The sequence below is a fragment of the Petaurus breviceps genome, unplaced genomic scaffold (genome assembly GCF_028583685.1).
Source record: "Petaurus breviceps papuanus isolate PSGF00001 unplaced genomic scaffold, PetGlider_PUasm1.0 91133, whole genome shotgun sequence".
Taxonomy (NCBI): Eukaryota; Metazoa; Chordata; class Mammalia; order Diprotodontia; family Petauridae; genus Petaurus; species Petaurus breviceps.
The window spans coordinates 97,374,375-97,393,948 of NW_027187419.1; the positions used below are offsets into that span (position 1 = coordinate 97,374,375).

Below are 19,574 nucleotides of genomic sequence, written 5' to 3' on the forward strand. Positions count from 1 at the left end.
ATATTATTAGCTAAGGTTTATAAGGAGTTTTTGTATATTTCTTTTTATTCAGCAAAATTAATGATAAAATGCCACAAGTAAGAGTAAACTGAGAAAGAAAAAGAAGTCTGAGAACATGAACAATATGAACAATTCATGATTTAGAATGCCTTTCGGGAATTTATTTTTTAGTTCACTTCTTAGGAATTCTAAAAATAAATGTAGTAAAAATATTGTCCTTTTCTGTGATGCGTGGCCCCACAGTTTCTTAGCTTCCTTCACCCATCAGAATATGCCTGAGTCATCAGAGTGTCACAACCAATGTGATTCATGAATAAAAGAGCAGACCTGTAGCTTCAGAAGCAGCTCACACAGCATGCTCTGAGCTGCTTCGGCCTCTTCCACTCCAACCCAGAGAGCAGCAACATTTGGTATCTGTGGTCCACCCTTCTCTTCCTTTTCTGGTCAGAAGAAGCCTGGAGTTAGTGAAGGAATAGCTAGCTTCTGCCAGCCAGCTCATCTGGAGAGAAGGTAATTACCAACAGCTGAGGGTAATTTTCCCTCCTAATACTTCAGTTTTTTCAAAACACTCATTGAAATTTTCTTCAGTCTTCTTTCTTTTAGGAAAAAAAAAAGTAAGATTATCTTTCAAGTTGGCATCAATTAATGACATAATTGGTAAAGTAGTCCATAGTATGTTGTATCTGAAAGAGCCCTTCTGTGGACAATTGTGATGCAGATGGGTATGCAAAGGAAGCACTCTAGCTGGATCTTTACCCAGAATATTGACTATTGTACTGATTATGACCAAGATTCTGTTTGTGGTTACAGAACATATTATATTCATAAATGTTTTACTTTTATTTGCTTACACTGGCAGAATTCATCTGGCAGCAGCTAGGTATTTCATAATTGATGAGAAAATGAAAGCAAAAAAAAAAATCAGCCTTGGGATAGAGTGAGCCTCAGGTCATTGGCTCACTGAAATAACATATAGTATGGAAATGACTGAACAACAATGTAACATGGGTCAGAGTTTTTGCTGAAGATCTGACATTTTTACTGCTAGAACACACAAACTAACTTTCAGATGTGAAACTGGGCACAGAAGGTTGGCCAAAAACAAGGTAAAAGGGGGAAAATTGAAGGGAATTAGGGGTCAGAAATACTTTCTAAAACATAGAGGATGTATGTAATGCTGATGGCCACTGAGGCCTTGAAGATGAGATGAGAGCCATACACTTGCCTCAGCTGATTTTTACAGCTGATTTTATTGTACTCACTCCACCTTTATCAGCAGGTGGTCTACAGAGCTGGAAGATGCCAAGTCACACGTCTTTTACATATGAAAACTTGGTGAGGGTGAGAATCGTTTGCAATTTCACTGACCAAAATGATGTAGGGCTGAGGAGAGTGAGTTTCTTTCCGAAGTCTTGTGGTTTCAGTTTCTGAATCATTTGAACATTTTGAAGAACCCTATGATTTATGGAAGAGGTAGTTTATGTCTCTACTATATTTGCTTTCTGATATTTTCATGAACATTTAGAAGAGTTTAGGGAAAATATTAGAAAAAAATATCATGGGGCTATACAAACAACTTTAAATTGGCTAGTAGGAAAGATACACACTGAAATGATATTTAATCCTTTATTTGAATTTTTTAAATTGTCCTTTACTTGTCAAACAAACCTTAGGCCTAAGGAGATTAATATCTATCATGCTTTTACATATTTCAAACAAGTGAAAGAGGGAATTTAAAGAAGAATCCTAACTTGGAAGCTTCTTCATCATGCTGAAGTTCTCATGAATTCAGGTGCCTTTTTCCTGTTCAAGGATGTTTGTAGGAAAGGAGAAAGCTCTTAACATTGGAACACTAACCTTTAACATTAACATTGGCCTTTGGTATATCCACATAACATTAGTTTTCCTTCATGCCCAAAGATTTGTCAGAAGCCTAAAACCATGGTAGGTAAGACATCCAAAATATATAATCTTGTATTATTTGGAATTTTTATTCAAATGCTTGAATTTTTTAAAAATGATCATTATTTTCTTTAATAGTTCCTTAAAATACAAATATTGTCTTGAAGATGACCATTTTCTCCAAGAAGAGGACACTAACTTACAGTGTGACTGTGGGCAAGTCACTTAATTTCTCTGGATCTCCTCTATAAAATAAGGGATTTATTTTAAATGATCTCTAAGGTCCCTTCCCTCTCTGAAATTCTAGAATTCTATGATTTTAAATCTTCCTTGATCATCCCAGATGAAAGTGATCTTTCCCTCCACTTTATAAAAGATTTCATCGTTCCTCTTAGTATAGCTATATGTATGTTTTGCCCTTCCTAACTAGACTGTAAGATCCTTGTGGGTCTATTTTTTTGTTGTTGTTTTTCATCTTTCTATCTCTCATAGAAAATACATGGCACAGTGGAAGGGGGGCAGGACCTAGAGTCAGGAATCAAATTCAAATTCAAATCTGGCCTTAGATACTTACCAGTTGTCTGACCCTGGGCAAGTCACTTAATCCTGTTTGCCTCAGTTTCTTCATCTGAAAAATGAGCCAGAGAAGGAAATGGGAAACCACTCTAGTAACTTTGCCAAGAAAACTAAAAATAGAGTCAGGAAAAGTCAGACATGACAGAAAAAACTGAACAACAATAGTGCCTTTGCCCAAAGTGGGCATTTAGTGAACATTTGTTTAATGAATGAATGGATAGATGATAAATTAAGTAATAAACAGTCATAAAGTCATGTCAAAGCAAATATATAAGAATATTGGAAATTATAATTATGGGATATTAATATAAATTACAGTGAAAGGGAAAGTAGGTAGAAGAGTTGAGTCTGGTAGGCACATAGTCATACAGCTACTCAAGGATTCTATAATATGGGAGAAGCTGCCACCCAGCTCCCTCCACTTTTAGAAAACTCTAACTCATGATGTGAAGCACTTATGTAACCTAAAGTTTATTGTGGTCAGCTAGAAGGATCTTTTTCTGGGCAATTCAGTCTCTTTTCTCCAGATTATATATTAGGTATACTATCTTCCTCAGGATCTTTTTCATAAGGATCAGTTGATGATGAAAAAGGCAGAAAACATGTTTTAGTGTAAAGGAAGAGATTTATACCAATGTCAAAAAACGTAAAATATTGCCTCGGTTATGGGTGACCATTTATACCTATTTTAAGTAGAAAAAAGAAATTTGTTTGCTGCTAATTTATGTATGTGTTAAAAATTTTTTCTTGTTCTGGTCCCCCAGACCATCACCATCCCTTTCTAGTCAATACAGTAAGTTTATAGGTAGTCAGTATAAAGTAACAGTGGCAGGAAGTAATATTGAAAAAGAAAACCTGAAAGTCAATCCCATTAAATTCTACAGTCCAGAGTTGTAGAGGGCCAAAAGTCCTATAAGATAGTCAATGAGGCCTGGATGGGGTAGAGATGGCACTCACATCAGTGAGATTACTGAGCTAATAGGGTAGGTCATTCAAGGACTTTTCCAGAGAAGCAAGAGAAAGTAAACAAAATGGAGACAAATTTTTGATTTGACACATCTTTTGATGCTGTAGTTTGAGAGAAAATGTCACAAAATAATGAAATCAAATGACGCAGTTAGGTCATTTCAGAATTTATTAAAAACTTGCTCTGTGCTAGAACAAAATTCAGGGAATATTTTGAAAGAGACAAAAGGAAACAAGAGAACACAGATAAAATATTTTGTATTTTTAAGAAGGTTTGTTTCATGTTAAAAGAAATTTGTTTCTTTTACATGCAACTGGGAAATAAGATATAAAAGCACTGGGGTATACAATTCCATCTTACCCTAGTATAAAGTTAGGAGAAGGATGGGGGAAGATATAAGAGAGAACAGATTAGGGGAAGAGATATTCAATAGGCTTGCTATCTTGAGGTGGGGGTAGGAGAAAGACGGGGAGAAAATTTGTAACTCAAAATCTTGTGGAAATGAATGTTGCCAACAAAAAATAAACAAATAAATGAAAAAAGAAGGCTTGCTTCTTAAGGGCTAGTTAGCAAGAGTCACCCTCTGATATATAGTCATATAAGAGAACCATTTCTTTACTCAGTATTCCACGTTGGGGGTTATCTGGTAGACAGTTTACCTAGTGGTCCAACTCAGATGAGAAGCAAGTCTGCTTGATCAGATAAACTGGTAGCAATAAATTGAGGTGGTTTAAATTCTTGCTACTGTGATTTAATGCTTCTCAAAGGAAATTTGTACTAGGAAATGCACTCTTTGTAAGTATAAAGTTAGTAAGCAAAAATTAAAGCTAGAAGGACTAAAGTGCTCTCTAGAAAGAAGCCAGCCCTAATTCTTAGTTTCTTCAGGAGGAGACAATGAGATGGCAGGAGCAGTTTTTCATTTTCTTTTATTAAATAAATAAAAACAAAAAACAATGAGTGAGTAGCAAGAAGTAAGAGCAGAGGATGTTTTTCAAAATCAAATCAAGATAAGGAACTACAGAAGAGACAGTTAAAAGAAGCAGAAGTTGATATGAACAGCCAGAGCTGCTGACAAGTAATCAGTGTCACACGCTCTGTAAAGCAAATGAAGGGAAATTGCCTTCCTCGGGGTTTTTCACATTCTTTAGCAAGTGGCCCAGCAGTACATGTAGTAGGGCTATAACTCTATAACCTTGATTCAATGTTTCCATTCTCTCTTGTCTTCTGGTATCATTTTCCTCTCTCTGCTGGGCACCCCTCTCTCCTGTAAAACACTATAACATTGTAGTTTCACAGCAATGAATAAGTTACTCTCCACCTTTTTGTGACTCGGTACTCGTCTGAAGAATAGGAATTATAGCCCCTTCATTGCCTACATTAATTCAATTCAATTCTGCAATATTTATGAAGCATGAGCTATTTGTAATCTAGGTGTCAGCTCATCTCTCCAAACATGAAGCTCAAGAATAATTTTCTCTTTTTAATTAAATTTTAATGTTTTCAATGGACAATTATTTTCTCCTTTCTAGCCTTGTAATGAATATACATAGTCAAGCAAAACAAAGACGAAGATATATTCTCTGTGTGCCTCTCAAAAAATATCTCTGGCTCATTCCCCCATTTGGGGAGAGAAAAAAAACTAAGAAGGTCCATATCTGGCTTGTTTTCCTTTCTTCAGAAAGGACCTCTAAGATTCCCTGCAAGCACACAAGCTAACAAGAACATCAAACACTGAAAATAGGTTTGTTTCTACAACAAAAAATAAAGTATTTTTATCTTAACCCAAAGAGAGGTTTAAAAAAAAGCTGTACTGTCCCACAGAGACCTTTTTTATGCTACCAACTTAATGTACCACTTTGTGTAGACTGGGGTCACTACAGTGTCAACTTTCCCTGCTCCTGGACCTGTAGAATTCATATATAATATATACCTCACAATAATGGTAAAAAAGAAATCTCTCTCTCTCTCTCTCTCTCTCTCTCTCTCTCTCTCTCTCTCTCTCTCTCTCTTTCTCTCTCTCTCTCTCTCTCTCTCTCTCTCTCTCTCTCTCTCTCTCTCTCTCTCTCTCTCTCTCTCTCTCTCTCTCTCTCTCCCTCTGTCTCTGTTTCTGTCTTTATCTCTGTCTACCTCTGTTTCTGTTTCTCTGTCTCTTCCTCTCTCTGTCTCTCTCTCTGTCTCTTTCTCTTTGTGTCTCTCTGTCTCTCTCTCTTTATCAGGAATATAATGGAAGTTGTCTGCTTAGTTTCAGGGGGGCACAAGGAGCCACGGGTAGAAGTTGCAAAGAGGAAGATTTAATCTCAATGTAAGAATCTTGCTCTGTGCTAGAATTTTAGAATCACAGGATTTAGAGCTGGAAGGGGTTTTAGGAGTCACCTTTGCTCCTATCTTAATATATGAAACATGATTAGTTTATTATAAAGTTTCAAGGAAAAACTTTCTAACAATAAATGTGATAGAAAAATGGAATTAGCTGTTTCAGGAGGTAGTGAATCACCCCTCAGTACAGAGATCCTTAAGCTTAAGGCTCGATAACCACTTGTTAGGTACATTGTAAAGAGCTTTTTTTTCTGGTATGGCTTGGACCAGATGCCCTGATCTGCCCCAAAGCTAAGATTCTATAATCTCGAATTTTAGAATCACAGAATTTAGAGCTGGAAGGGGTTTTAGGAGTCACCTTTGTTCCTATCTTGATATATGAAACACGATTAGTTTATTATAAAGTTTCAAGTAAAATGCTGGGTGAAGAAAGGTCATTTCTGACAAGGGATTTGGTGAATAGCAGAGAGGAATAGGTAATAAGCATCTAGTAAACCCCTACTATGTGCCAGGTATTTAGTCCTTGCAGCCACCCTGTGAGATAGATACATTTGGTGAAACTGAAATTTGAGTAAGGTTTTCAAAGATAAGTGAGAATTCAACAAATGGAGGGGTTAAAGGGCAGTTTTTCCTTTCTTGTGATTTAGGTAACAATGTGACAAGGTCACAGAAATATCTGTTCTTATATGATACTTAAGCTGTCCAGATTTGCTGTAGCAATGTAGAAAAAGCTGGAAAGCACATCAAGATGGGTTATAACCAGAAGACATTAGGTAGAGAAGGGAACCCCCAAAAAAAGACATAAGAAGAAAGTGAGAAGATGAGCTAGGAATGCAAATTCACTTCCCAAAATTTTCTAGGCCCCACTCCTTCTAATGTATCACTACTTCTTGGTTATCTACTTCCCCAGAAGCTTAAAAAAAAGACATTGTTCCTTCTCTACTCACCCCAACTTCTAACATCCCATTACTTATTTTGAGATATTTTCATTTCTTCTTGTTTTTTAAATTGTTTTAATTGGTAAGATCTGAACAGCAGACATACCGGCAAACCCATAAATACCAACACCCCCTCCCCAAAATACATTCTTCAAAAACAGTTAAGTGAAATGGGATTGTGCACACATCACTCCATCTCCCAACTCTTTTTATTTTCACTGTCTATTCTCCACACGTGCAATCTTCTCCTTCCTCATTTCCATCTCCTGGCTTCCAGCTTAAGTCCTCTCTTCAACAGGAAGCCTTTCCTGAGCCCCTTTAATGTGAGTGCCTTCCTTCTGTTGATTTTTTCCAATTTTATATAGCTTGCTTGTACATAGCTGTCTGCATGTGGTCTCCTCCGTTAGACTCTGAGCTCCTTGAGGGCAGGGACTCTCTGTTTTTCTTTTTATCCCCACGGCTTAATTCTGTGCTAGTGTAGGCACTTAATAAGTGGGAGTATTTAATAAATGCTTTTATTTAAAATAAATAAATAAATTTTAAATAAATGCATTAATAAATGCTATTTAATAAATACTAATAAATTTAGTAAATTAATAAATTACATAAATGTTTTTTAACTGAATAATAACTAATTTGTAGTTTATCATTTAGCAGAAAGGAAGTACATTTGGTTTGGTATCATTATTATTTTTTATACATTTGACCTGAGTTCTGTGTTATACTTCACCTGACCTAATCTGAGTTCTGAATTTCGTGGTTGTCTTCATTTACATTATTATAATCTTTGTATGTGTTGTTCTTTTAGTGCCACTTTCTTCTCTTGCTATTACTTCAAAGAAGTCTTCCCACATTTCTCTGAATTCCTGATCTACATCCCTTTCAGAGCCATAATATTCCATTACTCATGTATACTATAATTTATCTAGCCACTCTCCAACTGTTAGGTGCTTGGTTCATTTCCCTCTCGTTGCAAACATTATTGTTTATGTGTCTTTTTAAATTCACAGACCCATTTCTTGCTTTTATTGACCCTAAATAACTAGGTCAAAGAGCATGAACCAGCTAGTGGATTTTCTTACATAATTCCAAGTTGTTTTCTAGAATAATCAGATCAATTCATAGCTCCACCAACAAAGAATCAGTCTGACTTCCTATGGCTCCTTCAACATAGAGTTTTGCCACCATCTTTCCATCTTTGTCTAATTTGACAGGTTTTCCATGATGCCTGAGAGTTGTATGCAAATACCATTTCTGGTTATTTATCATTTTTAACCTTTTATTTCAGATGGTTGTTGATAGTGTTTCTTCTTTTTGAAAATTCTGTATTCTTATCCTGTGACCATTTATATATTAGGGAATGAATGGCTTTCAATCATAAAGATTTATCGATGATAAAGATATGTTTAAGGCAAAAATACTTTCCCAAGTCATATAATTTCATCATATTTTAACTCCATTTTTATATCTGCAAAAAGCTTTATAATCTCATATAATCAAGATTAATCACTGTGACCTTGGGCAAGTCACTTAACCCCAATTGCCCTCAAAAAAATAAAAGGCAAAAAACTTTCTGTTAGATCTCTCAAGTCCTCCAGAGTACTAAATTCCCCTATAATTAGTCTCTTACTATCTAGGTTTTTTGCATATCATTAGGTTTTCCTAGATGTAACAACTTTGCAATCTGACATGTGTATACATATACACATTTATGTATATATATACATACACACATATATATTTACTATTGATATTATTTCCATTTCTATGATACATTTAATCATGATGTAGTTTCCCCATTCATATTTCTTAATAATACATTTTTATTGTTGTATTATCTGAAATCTTGATTGCAATTTCTGTGTTATTCAGCTAAAGCAAAATAAGTTTTTATCTCCACTCTTTAACTCTACATGTCTCTCTATGTTTTAAAAGTATTTTTATAGGCAAAAATCTGTTGACTTCTGTTTTCTAATAAATTCTGAACTGTCTTCCATTTTGAGATAGAGTTCAGTTCATTATCACTCAATATTATTATTGTTAAATTTGTTTTTATGCTATAAAGCCTTTTGGGGGGTAAAAGTGTGGGTCTTTTTTGTTTTTTTGTAAAGCTATCTGACCTGAAACTCAGACCTTACACACAAGAAACACACACACAGATTCTATTTTAACATACTTTTTTTTAAGCTTCCCTTGTCTTGGTCCAGATAAAGTTATAGTTCAGTAGAACCACCCTCCAATCTATATCTCTGTTCAAACGACCATTATCCATGGCCCCATTCTGAGAAATACTAATTTACTTTTCTCCTCATCCCAACTCTCTTCTCCTGGGGTTTTACTTCTGTGTGATCCCCATCAGTAGGACTGACCTGTGAAAAACTTATCACTTGTTCTCATAGTGGCCTTCAGACAAGGCACAACTTAGTGACAGGAGTTTTCACTAACTTTTACCATTCAAACAATGTTTGTCTCCAGTTGGATTCTGCCTTACACTGGAAGTATTTTTCAGTATTCGAAGTACCGCACTATCAATACACACTGCCAACAAGCATATGTATTCAGTTAAAAAAAAATTTTTTTAAAGTTTTTCTCATAATGGCTAGCATTGTTTTGCCATATTTTTTATCTGAACTTTTAATTGCTTAAACACAAATTTTAAAGTATACATCATTTTCCTTTATTACAGGGGAAAAGGAGTCTCCCTGTTGGCCAAAAGGAAAAAAAAATGATCTTCTGGATGTTAGCCTTTCTAATCATATTCTGTTTATTGTGGAATTGCAAAGGACTTCTAAGGATTGCTGACATAAATGATAAGTACATCTTCATCACTGGGTGTGACACAGGCTTTGGAAACTTAGCAGCAAAAACTTTTGATGAAAAAGGATTTCGTGTTCTTGCTGCCTGTCTGACAGAATCTGGTTCCAGAGCTCTAAAGGCAGCAACTTCTGGAAGGCTTCAAACTGTGCTTTTAGATGTGACAGACCCAGACAATGTGAAAAGGACAGCCCAGTGGGTGAAAGATGAGGTTGGGGAGAAAGGTGAGTAACATGGTGTGTTACCTGAAGCAATAAATTCTGAATATGCATTCTTGACTTGGTACCCCCATCTGTTTGGTTTATCCCACCAGAACAGGTTTTTAAGCTTTTTTGTGTGTGTCGTAGATTTTTTGGCAGTTTGGAGAAGGCCATGAACAGGCTATTTCTCAGAATAATATTCTTGAACACACAAAAAAATGCATAGGATTACAAAAGAAATAAGTTATAAAAACACAGTTATCAATTTAAAAAATAAACAAAGTTTTGGACCCCAGATTAAGAACTCTTGCCCTACATATAAATTTCTAGGCTCCATCTCAGGCCAAGACAACTTGCAGCCTGCCAAAGGATTTCTGGTGACCCTCGAAAAATGTACCGTGTTTCCCCGATAATAAGACACTGTCTTATTATTTTTTTTGGACAGAAAAACACCAGAGGGCTTATTTTCAGGGGAGGGCTTATTTTAATGAACATTGACAGCAATTTTAGTAAACAGGTAAATGTGAACAAAAAAATGTACCTTTATTCAATAAGCAAATCACTGGGGAAGAACAGGGTGACGTGCTCACTGCTGCAGCTCTGATTGGATGCAGCTCGGAGAGCGGCATGCATTTCACGGGGCGGGAGGGACGGTGCATACAGAGGGTACCGTAATGTAGCGTGTAGTGCAGGGGATCACCTTCGCTACAGTAGCAATCTCAAGAGGGCTTATTTTTGGGGGAGGGCTTATTTTCGGGATAGGTCTTATTATCGGGGAAACACAGTAGAGGATACAAGATGTTTTCCTCTACATTTTTCATGGGCTTGTAGAACAGGTACAGGCCTGTCCAATCCGACTGATGGATCCACCTGACATTATTCTTTCTTATACCAAGCAAATTTAGAATCATAGGGAAGACAATGACAACTCTTTTAAGTATGGGAAACGACTCCTGATTGGTCTGAGGTAACATTCTATTCTCCTTATACTCTACCCCAAAATGATGTGTGGACATGGTGTTCATTCTGCCATCTTGAAGCCTGATTACCCCCCTCCCTCCCCTCCATAAGAAAACTGGTCACAAAGTTCATAGCCTCATCTGAACACATGGGGCATTGATGAGAGATAGTACCAGGAACTTCTGCATTTTCTAGAGCTTTAATGATTACAAGTCTAATGAAATAATAATGGCATGCTGGTATACATATTTGTCACCCAGTTTTATCAAAACTGCTATTTCCTAGAAAGTGAGATGGTTTTTAAAGCCTTTAATGGAGTTTTAAATTCCAGGCAACACTTTTTTTCTAAGAAAGATCACTCATGCTTTGTGATTCTCTATCATTGATTTATCATAAAGTTGGGGCTTTCAGTGTCCAGAAATTTTTTAAAAATTTAGACAAGTTCCACGTCTCTATAATAATCTTGGAAATGCCTAAATGTTTTGTATTATGTAGATAATCCATCTGGACAAATGGATTTTTTAATTTTTTAACTTGGTTGGTCAGTCAGTAAGCCTTTTGTAAATGGCCACTATTTGCCAGGTGCTGGCAAATTACTAGGTGCTGGGGATACAAAAAGAGGCAATATACCGTCTCTGCCCTCAAGGAGCTCACAAACACTTTTTCTTGAAGATTGTGACATGATAAACAGAGTATTTGAGAGTAACCTTTCTCCTTCCTTATAAAAGCTGAGATGCAAAGTGACATACTCAGAAAGACACAGAACTAGGAGTCCACAAGCCTGAATATGAGTTTCAGAAGAATCAAGTGAAGAGCCTTAAGCAAGTCAGTCATTAAGTTTAAGCACCTACTATTTGTCAGGCACAGTACTAAGAGCTGGGGATACAAAAAAGGGGGGAAATCCCTTCCCTCAAGGAGCTCACATTCCAAAGGAAATACAGCTATGGACATACAAGATGTTGTGGGTGGGGGCAGCTAGGAGGTGCAGTGAGTAAAGCACCAGCAGAGGAGTCGGGAGGACCTGAGTTCGGTTCCGGCCTCAGACACTTAACACCCACACAACAATACTAGCCGTGTAACCTTGGGCAAGTTACTTAACCCCAATTGTCCTCCAAAAGGCAAAAAAAAAAAAAAGAGGTTGTGGGTGGTTGATCCCCTTTTCTTGGCAAATATACTAAAATCGTTTGCCATTTCCTTCTCCAGCTCATTTTACAGATGAGGAAGCTGAGACAAGCAGGTATAAGTGACTTGCCCAGGGTCACGCAGCTAGTAAGTGTCTGAAGCCGCATTTGAACTCAGGTCTTCCTGACTCCAGGTCTGGCACTCTATCCACTGTGCCACCTAACTACCCCCATATAAGATATATACAGAGTAAATACATAGTAATTTCATAGGGGAAAGCACTTTAAAGCTGAGGGGTAGCTTCTAGAACATGTGGGATTATGTTGAGTTTTGGAGGAAGCCAATTAATCTAACATGCCGAATTAAGGAAGGAGAGCAGTCCATGCATGGGGAATGATCAGTGAAATGGTGAGATGAGAGATGGGTCCTTTTTCCTTTCTTTTGGATGTCTTTGGGAAATAGATCTAGCAATGGTATTGCTGGATCAAAATATATGCACAGCTCGTTGGGCATAGTTCCAAACTGCTCTCCAAAATGGTGGGATCAGTTCACAATTCCATCGACAATGCATTAGTGTCCCAGTTTTCCCCCATCCCCTCCAACATCCAACATTCTTTTTTTTTGTCATATAAGCCACTCTGATAGATATGAGGTGGTACCTCAGGGTTGTTTTAATTTTCATGTCTCTGATCAATAAATTTTTTTTGGAGGGTACTTGGGGTTAAGTGACTTGTCCAAGGTCACACAGCTAGTTTTTGTGTGTCTGAGGCCAGATTTGAACTCAGGTACTCCTGACTCCAGGACTGGTGCTCTATTCACTGTGCCATCTAACCTCCCAATCAATAATTTAGAGCATTTTTTTTCATATGACTATAGATAGCTTTGATTTCTTTGTCTGAAAAACTGCCTGTTCATATCCTTTAACCATTTATCAATTGGGGAATGACTTGTATTTTAAAAATTTGACACAGTTCTCTATGTGTTTGAGAAATGATGTCTTTATCACAGATACTTGTTGCAAAAATTTTCTCCAGTTTTCTTCTTTCCATATGATTTTGGTTGCATTTGGTTTTGTTTGTGTAAAAATTTTTGAATTTTATATGATCAAAATTATATATTTTACATTCTGTAATGTTCTCCATATCACCTTTGGTTCTAAATTCTTCTTTTATTCACAAATCTGACAGATAAACTATCCCTTAATTTGTTTATGGTATCACACTTTCTGTACCATAATCATGTACCCATTTTGACCTTCTCTTGATATTCTCTGCGAGATGTTGGTCTATACCTAGTTTCTGCCAAACTGTTTTCAAGTTTTCCTAGAAACTTTTGACAAAACGAAGTATATTGTCAAATATATTTTGTCAAGGACTTTTTCTGCATCTATTGAGATAATCATATGATTTTCTGGTGGTTTTGTTATTGATATGGTCAATTATGCTAATCATTTTCCTAATATTGAACCAGCCTTGCACTCCTGGTATAGATCTCACCTGATCATAGTGCATTATCTTTGTGATATATTGCTGTAATCTACATGCTAGTATTTTATTTAAAATTTTTGCATCAATATTCATTAGAGAAATTGCTGTACAATTTTCTTTCTCTGTTTTGACTCTTCCTAGTTTGGGGATCAGCACCATATTTGTATCATAAAGGAATTTGCCTATTTTCCCAAATAGTTTATATAGTATTGAGATTAATTATTCTTTAATTGTTTAGTAGAATTCACTTGTGAATCCATCTGGTTCTGGAGATTTTTTGTTAGGAAGCTCATTGATGGCTTGTTCAATTTCTTTTTGTAAGATTAGGTTATTTAAGTATTTTATTTCTTCTGTTAATCTGGGTAATTTATATTATTGTAGATATTCATCCATTTCATTTAGGTTGTCAAATTTATTGGCATATAGTTGGGCAAAATAGCTCCTAACAATTGTCTTAATTTCCTTTTCATTGGTGGTGAGTTCATTGCTTTCATTTTTAATACTAGTAATTTGATTTTTTTAAATCAAATTTTCCAATGGCTTATCTATTTTATCAATTTTTTTCATAAAACCAGATTCTAGTTTTATGTATTAGCCCAATGATTTTTACTTTTAGCTTCATTAATCTCTCCTTTGATTTTCATGATTGCCAATTTGTTGTTTAATTGAGGATTTTTAGTTTGTTGTTGTTGTTGCTGCTGCTGTTGTTGTTAAATGGCCAAGTCATTGATCTGATTTTTCTCTATTTTGTTGACCTAAGTAAGCAATTAGAGATATAACTTTTGCCCTAAGTACTACTTTGGCTGCATCCCATTAATTTTGGTATGTTGTCTTATTGTTGTCATTTTCTTTAATGAAGTTCTCAATTGTTTCCATGATTTGTTCTTTCACCCACTTGTTTTTTAGGATTAGACTTATTTAATTTCCAATACATTTTTAATCTATTTCAATGCATTGTCCATTATTAAATTTAATTTTTATTGCATTATGATCTGAAAAGGATGCATTTACTATTTCTGCTTTTCTGCATGTGGTTGTGAGGTTTTTATGTCCTAATACATGAACAATTTTTGTGTAAGTGCCATATACTACTGAGAAAAAGGTATATTCCTTTCTATTCCTATTCAATTTTCTCCAAAGATCTAAAATATCTAACTTTTCCAGAATTTTATTCACCTTTTAACTTCTTTCTTGTTTATTTTTTGTTAGATTTATCTAGTTCTGAGAGAGGAAAGTTGAGGTCCCCTGCTAGAATAGTTTTATTATCTATTTCCTCTTATAACTCATTCAGCTTCTCCTTCAAAAATTTGCATGCTACACTATTTGGTGCATATATGTTTCATACTGATATAACTTCATTGTTTATGGTACCTTTCAGCAAGATATAGTTTCCTTCTTTATCTTTTTTAAAAATTAGATCTATTTCTGCTTCTGCTTTATTTGAGATCATGATTACTGCCCTTGCTTTCTTTGCTTCAGTTGAAGCATAATAGATTCTGCTCCAGCCCCTTACCTTTACCCCATATGTATCTCTCTGCTTCAAATGTGTTTCTTGTAAACAACATATTATAGGATTCTGGTTTTTAATTCAATCTGCTATTTGATTGTGCTTTATGGGTGAGTTCATATCATTCACATTTATGGTTATGATAACTAACTATTTCCCACCATGCTATTTTTCATTTGTTTATCCCCCCTCTCTCTTACACCCCACCCTTTCTCTCCTCACAAGTGTTTTACTTCTGATCACCACCTTCCCCAGTATATCATCTTCCCTTTTATCAGCCCTCCTCCCCCTTCTACAATCCTCTTCCCTTTTTACTTCCTTTTAGGGTAAGATAGATTTCTATATCTGACTGAGTGTGTATATTATTCCATCTTTGAGCCAATTTTGATGAGAATAAGGTTTAAGCTTTAACCACTACCCCACCCTTCCATCTTCCCCTCCATTATAATAGCTTTCTCATACCTCTTTGATATGAGATAATTTACCCCATTCAATCTCCATGCCACCCCCACACCTTCTTTTTCCAGTGTAATTTTCTTTCTCACCTTTTTACTTTTGGTGGGGGGTATCATCCCATCAGGGTCACCTTATATCCACAGCCTCTATCTACATTCTAATTGCTCTTATGGTAATAAAGTTGTTAAGATTTACAAATATTACCTTGCCATATAAAAATATAAACAGCTTAACATTTTTGAATTACTTATGTTTTATCTTTCTTGCTTCTTTTTTATCTTTTTATGTTTCCCTTGAATCTTGTATTTGGAGGTCAAATTTTTTATTCAGCTCCAGTCTTTTATTCAGAAATGCCTGAAAGTCTTCTATTTTGTTAAATGTTCATTTCTCCCCCCTGAAAGATTATATTCACTTTTGCTGAGTAGGTAATTCTTGGTTGTAATCTTAACTCCTTTGCCTTCTGGTATATCATATTCCAACCCCTCAGTTTCTTTAGTATGGAACCTGCCAAATTCTGTGTGATCCTGACTGTTATTTATGATATTTGAATTGTTTCTTTTTGACTGATTGATATACATTTTCCCTAATATGTGAGCTCTGGAATTTGGCTATGATGCTCCTATAAGTTTTCATTTTGGGCTTTCTTTTGGGCAGTGATCAGTGGATTCTTTCTATTTCAATTTTGCCCTCTGGTTCTAATATCAGGTCAGCTTTCTTTGATAATTTCTTAAAAGATGTCAAGGTTTTTTGCTTTTTGTTTTGTTTTGTTTTTATCATAGTTTTCAGACAGTCCAATAATTCTTATATTATCTTTCCTGAATCTATTTTCTAGGTCAGTTATTTTTCTGATGAGAAATTTCACATATTCTATTTTTTTTTACTTTTTTGATTTTGCTTTATTGTATCTTGATATCTCATAGAGTAATTAGTTTCTACTTGTTCAATTCTAATTTTTAAGGAATTATTTTCTTTAGTGAGCCTTTGTACTTCCTTTTCATTTGGCCAATCCTATTTTTTAGGGAACTATTTTCCTCAATAAATTTTTATATATCTTTTCCCATGACTCTTTTTTCATTATTCTCTTCCATTACTCTCATTAATTTCCCATTTTTCCTTCTACTACTCTAATTTGCCTTTTTTAAAAGCCTTTTTAAGGTCTTCCAGGAATTCTTCTTGGGCCCAAGACCAAATTGGATTTTTCTTTGAGGCTTCACATGTAGCCATTTTAACACTATTGTCCTCTTCTAAGTTTATGCCTTGATCCTCCCTTTCTATAATTTTCTACAGTCAGGCTCCTTTTTCTTTTGCTCATTTTTCTGCTCTTTTTTTGTGACTTGATGATTTTATGTGAGAGCAAGGCTGTGGTCCCACACAGTCCCAACCTTTTTGTGCTGGGGCTCTGGGTCTTACTACTGGCTTTCACAGGGCTTCAGGGCTTAGCTGCTTGCTTTCTTGGGAGGGTAGGCTTCCCTTCTGACTTGTTTTGAGGAAAGGGGCCTCCTCACTGGCTCACCTGGGTGTGAGGTTTATCAATTGGGAAATGACTTGTATTTTTGTAATTTTGTTGATCGGCCTGAGGGGTGGGGCCCTGATGCTGGATTGCATTGGAGGCCGCAGGGGTGGGGTCTCACTCTTGACCAGGCTTGGAGTAGAGCTTCACTACTGGTCAGCCACGGGGTCAGGGCCGTGCTGGTAGCCTGTACCGGGGGTGGGATCCCTGGAGCTGGGCCTTGCTCTGCTGCACAGACTGCTCACTTGTGCAGGGGGTTGCTGGTTTCCAGGACGGGGGGTCTCACGGGTGGATTGCCCCAGGCTTGGAGCCTTGTTACAGGCCCCCTGCTGTCAGATTGGCTGCTCTTGCTCCTCTTGGACCTGACTCCCCTCACACCCACCCATGGTGGTCATGCTATTTCCTTGCTCCTAGATCAATTCTAAGGCAGTTTTCTAGTTGTTGGAGGGTGGGGGGAATTTAGGAGGGCTTCAGAGGTGCCTTCTTGGCCCTGCCATCTTGTCACCAGAAGTGGAATTTAATCTTAATTCTGTTTTACTTATAGAGTTGTTGTGAAGAGCAAATAACAACAGTACTTAACATTTATATAGCACTGAGATTTGCAAAGCACTTTATATATGTTATCTTATTTGGTACTCATAACAACCCCGCGTGGCAGGTGACGTTATTCTCATTTTACAAGTGAAGGAACAGAAGCTGAGAAAAGGGTGAGTGCCGTACTCAGGGTCACACAGGTAATCAATAACTGAGGCAGGATTTGAACTCAGGTCTTCCTACCTTTAAGTCTAGTACTCCAGTCTCTCTGTCAGAATAAGGGAAGGTATGTAAGACTGCTGTGTGATACATGTAAAGCTCCCTCTAAATGTTAGGCATCATTACTTAGACAGATTCACCAACCCCACCTGTGCTCCTATCACTTTACATATCAGAAAGTAACAGCAGAAAGTCTGACTTAAGCTTCACTAGGACAGTCCCCACCTTCAGAGATAGGAATAGAATTCTAAAGTTGCTGATTCAACAACTTCATGCAATAAGCAGTTCCCAGACATGCAGACCAAGGATACCTCAGGGGTCATACAGCCAAACCTTCTCAATTTACAGATGAGGAAACTGAGGCCAGGAAAGATTAAAAGACCACTATGAAAACACAAAGTGCACAGAATTGTTCTCAAAAAGATTACAATCCAACTAAGCAGGGAAGGGGAGGATGAGCAAGTACACAAATACCTATGATTTAAGAAAGAGTCAGAAAAATGCAAAGGAAAGACCCAGGTGAGTTGATATAAGAAATCTGAGGGAAGGTCACCTTACTTGGAAAAGCCACAGTAGGTTGTAGCATCCAAGCTGGGTCTGGAAAGAAAGGAGAGATTTCAGTGATGGAGATGTGAGGGGTGACGGAGGTAAGAAGTGATCCATTCCAGGCAAGAGGGCCTGAATTAAGAGTAGCATGCAGATGGGAAAAGTCAGCATGAAAACAGTGATAGTGAATAGCATACCTTGGCTGGAATATAGAAGACATGAAGGGGAGTTAGCTGTTTGAAATAAGTTTTGGGATTTAAAAAGGTTCAAGCAACATAATTTCTGGGTAATGTAATAATTATATTAATAAGGACAGCATATTTATTAATAAAAGGGTGCTCGTTTGACTGACTTTCTCAGACCAAAGACCCCTCATGGCAGTGGGCCTACAGTTGATGTGCCCTTTGAAGAGTTGGTGTTCTGACAATCAACTCTGACTGGTTAACAATTAATGAGAAAATGAATATATCACCATGAGAGGCTGGGCTATATCACAAGAATCTTGAGGTACTTGACTTGGATCTTGGTCAAAGAGAAATCAATTTCCATATCACATGTTTGACAAATGGGAGGATCCACATTTTCCCAGAACTGTCTAAACAAACACAACGCACAAGAAAGCACACATTACTCTAAACTTAGAACTTCTTTTACTGTCTGATTAGATCTTGGCCTGGGTAAGTCTCTACCTAAGATTTCCCACACTGGTTGATATCTGGGTGAGGAAGTAGAAAAGAGGAACAACTTTGGTCTTAATACAATTAGTTATTAATACAAACGAGAAATAATCATTTCTCTCAAACCTTAATTAGGTGGGTTACAGTCTGTGAATGACTGGATGCCAGGTTCAGGAGTTTCCAAGGAACCAAATGTGTTTCACTCCTGCCTCAGACCCTTATCTACATCACCTACCAGTCTATGAAAGATATTGAATCTCCAATTTGATGAACATTGGACAAAAAACAGTGGGCGTTCCAGACAAGACAGTCTGTCTGCCGTGCCTTTTCAGGGTTGCTCACCACTACCCTGGGTTTATTTTCTCCTCTTTGTTCCAGGTCTTTGGGGGCTGATCAATAATGCTGGCATTCTTGGGGTACTAGCTCCCACCGACTGGCTGACAGTAGAACACTTCAGGGAACCCTTTGAAGTAAATCTGTTTGGTCTCATTAATGTGACATTGAACATGCTGCCTTTGGTCAAGAAAGCCCAAGGGAGGATAATCAACGTGTCCAGCATAGGCGGTCGGCTTGCGATCTCTGGCGGTGGCTATACGCCATCCAAGTATGCGGTGGAAGGATTCAATGACAGCTTAAGGTAAAAAATAAAACAGCACAAGAAAATATTTATCTGAGCTTTGCTTTTTATACTTTATTCTAAATAAAGACATGACAGCAATGGTGATGGTGGGTGGTGACGGTAGTGAGGTGATGGTAGTAAAAGATGGATCAAATATACAGGCAATAGGGTATAGAAATCCATCTTGCCCTACAAGAAAGTAAGGGAGGATTGGGGGGATATAG

At 36.8% G+C, this 19,574-nt stretch overlaps 1 protein-coding gene across 1 annotated transcript in view; it reads left to right on the forward strand.

The window, feature by feature from the left end:
• Nucleotides 1-291: 291 nt before the first annotated feature.
• DHRS9 (dehydrogenase/reductase 9) overlaps nucleotides 292-19,574 on the forward strand; it is a 31,133-nt gene continuing 11,850 nt past the window's right edge. Inside the window, exons 1-3 of the mRNA XM_069080807.1 lie at nucleotides 292-510; nucleotides 9,386-9,737; nucleotides 19,110-19,368. Of these exons, the coding sequence (XP_068936908.1) occupies nucleotides 9,425-9,737; nucleotides 19,110-19,368 (572 nt within the window). The 5' untranslated portion in view covers nucleotides 292-510; nucleotides 9,386-9,424. The remainder of the gene's footprint in view (nucleotides 511-9,385; nucleotides 9,738-19,109; nucleotides 19,369-19,574) is intronic.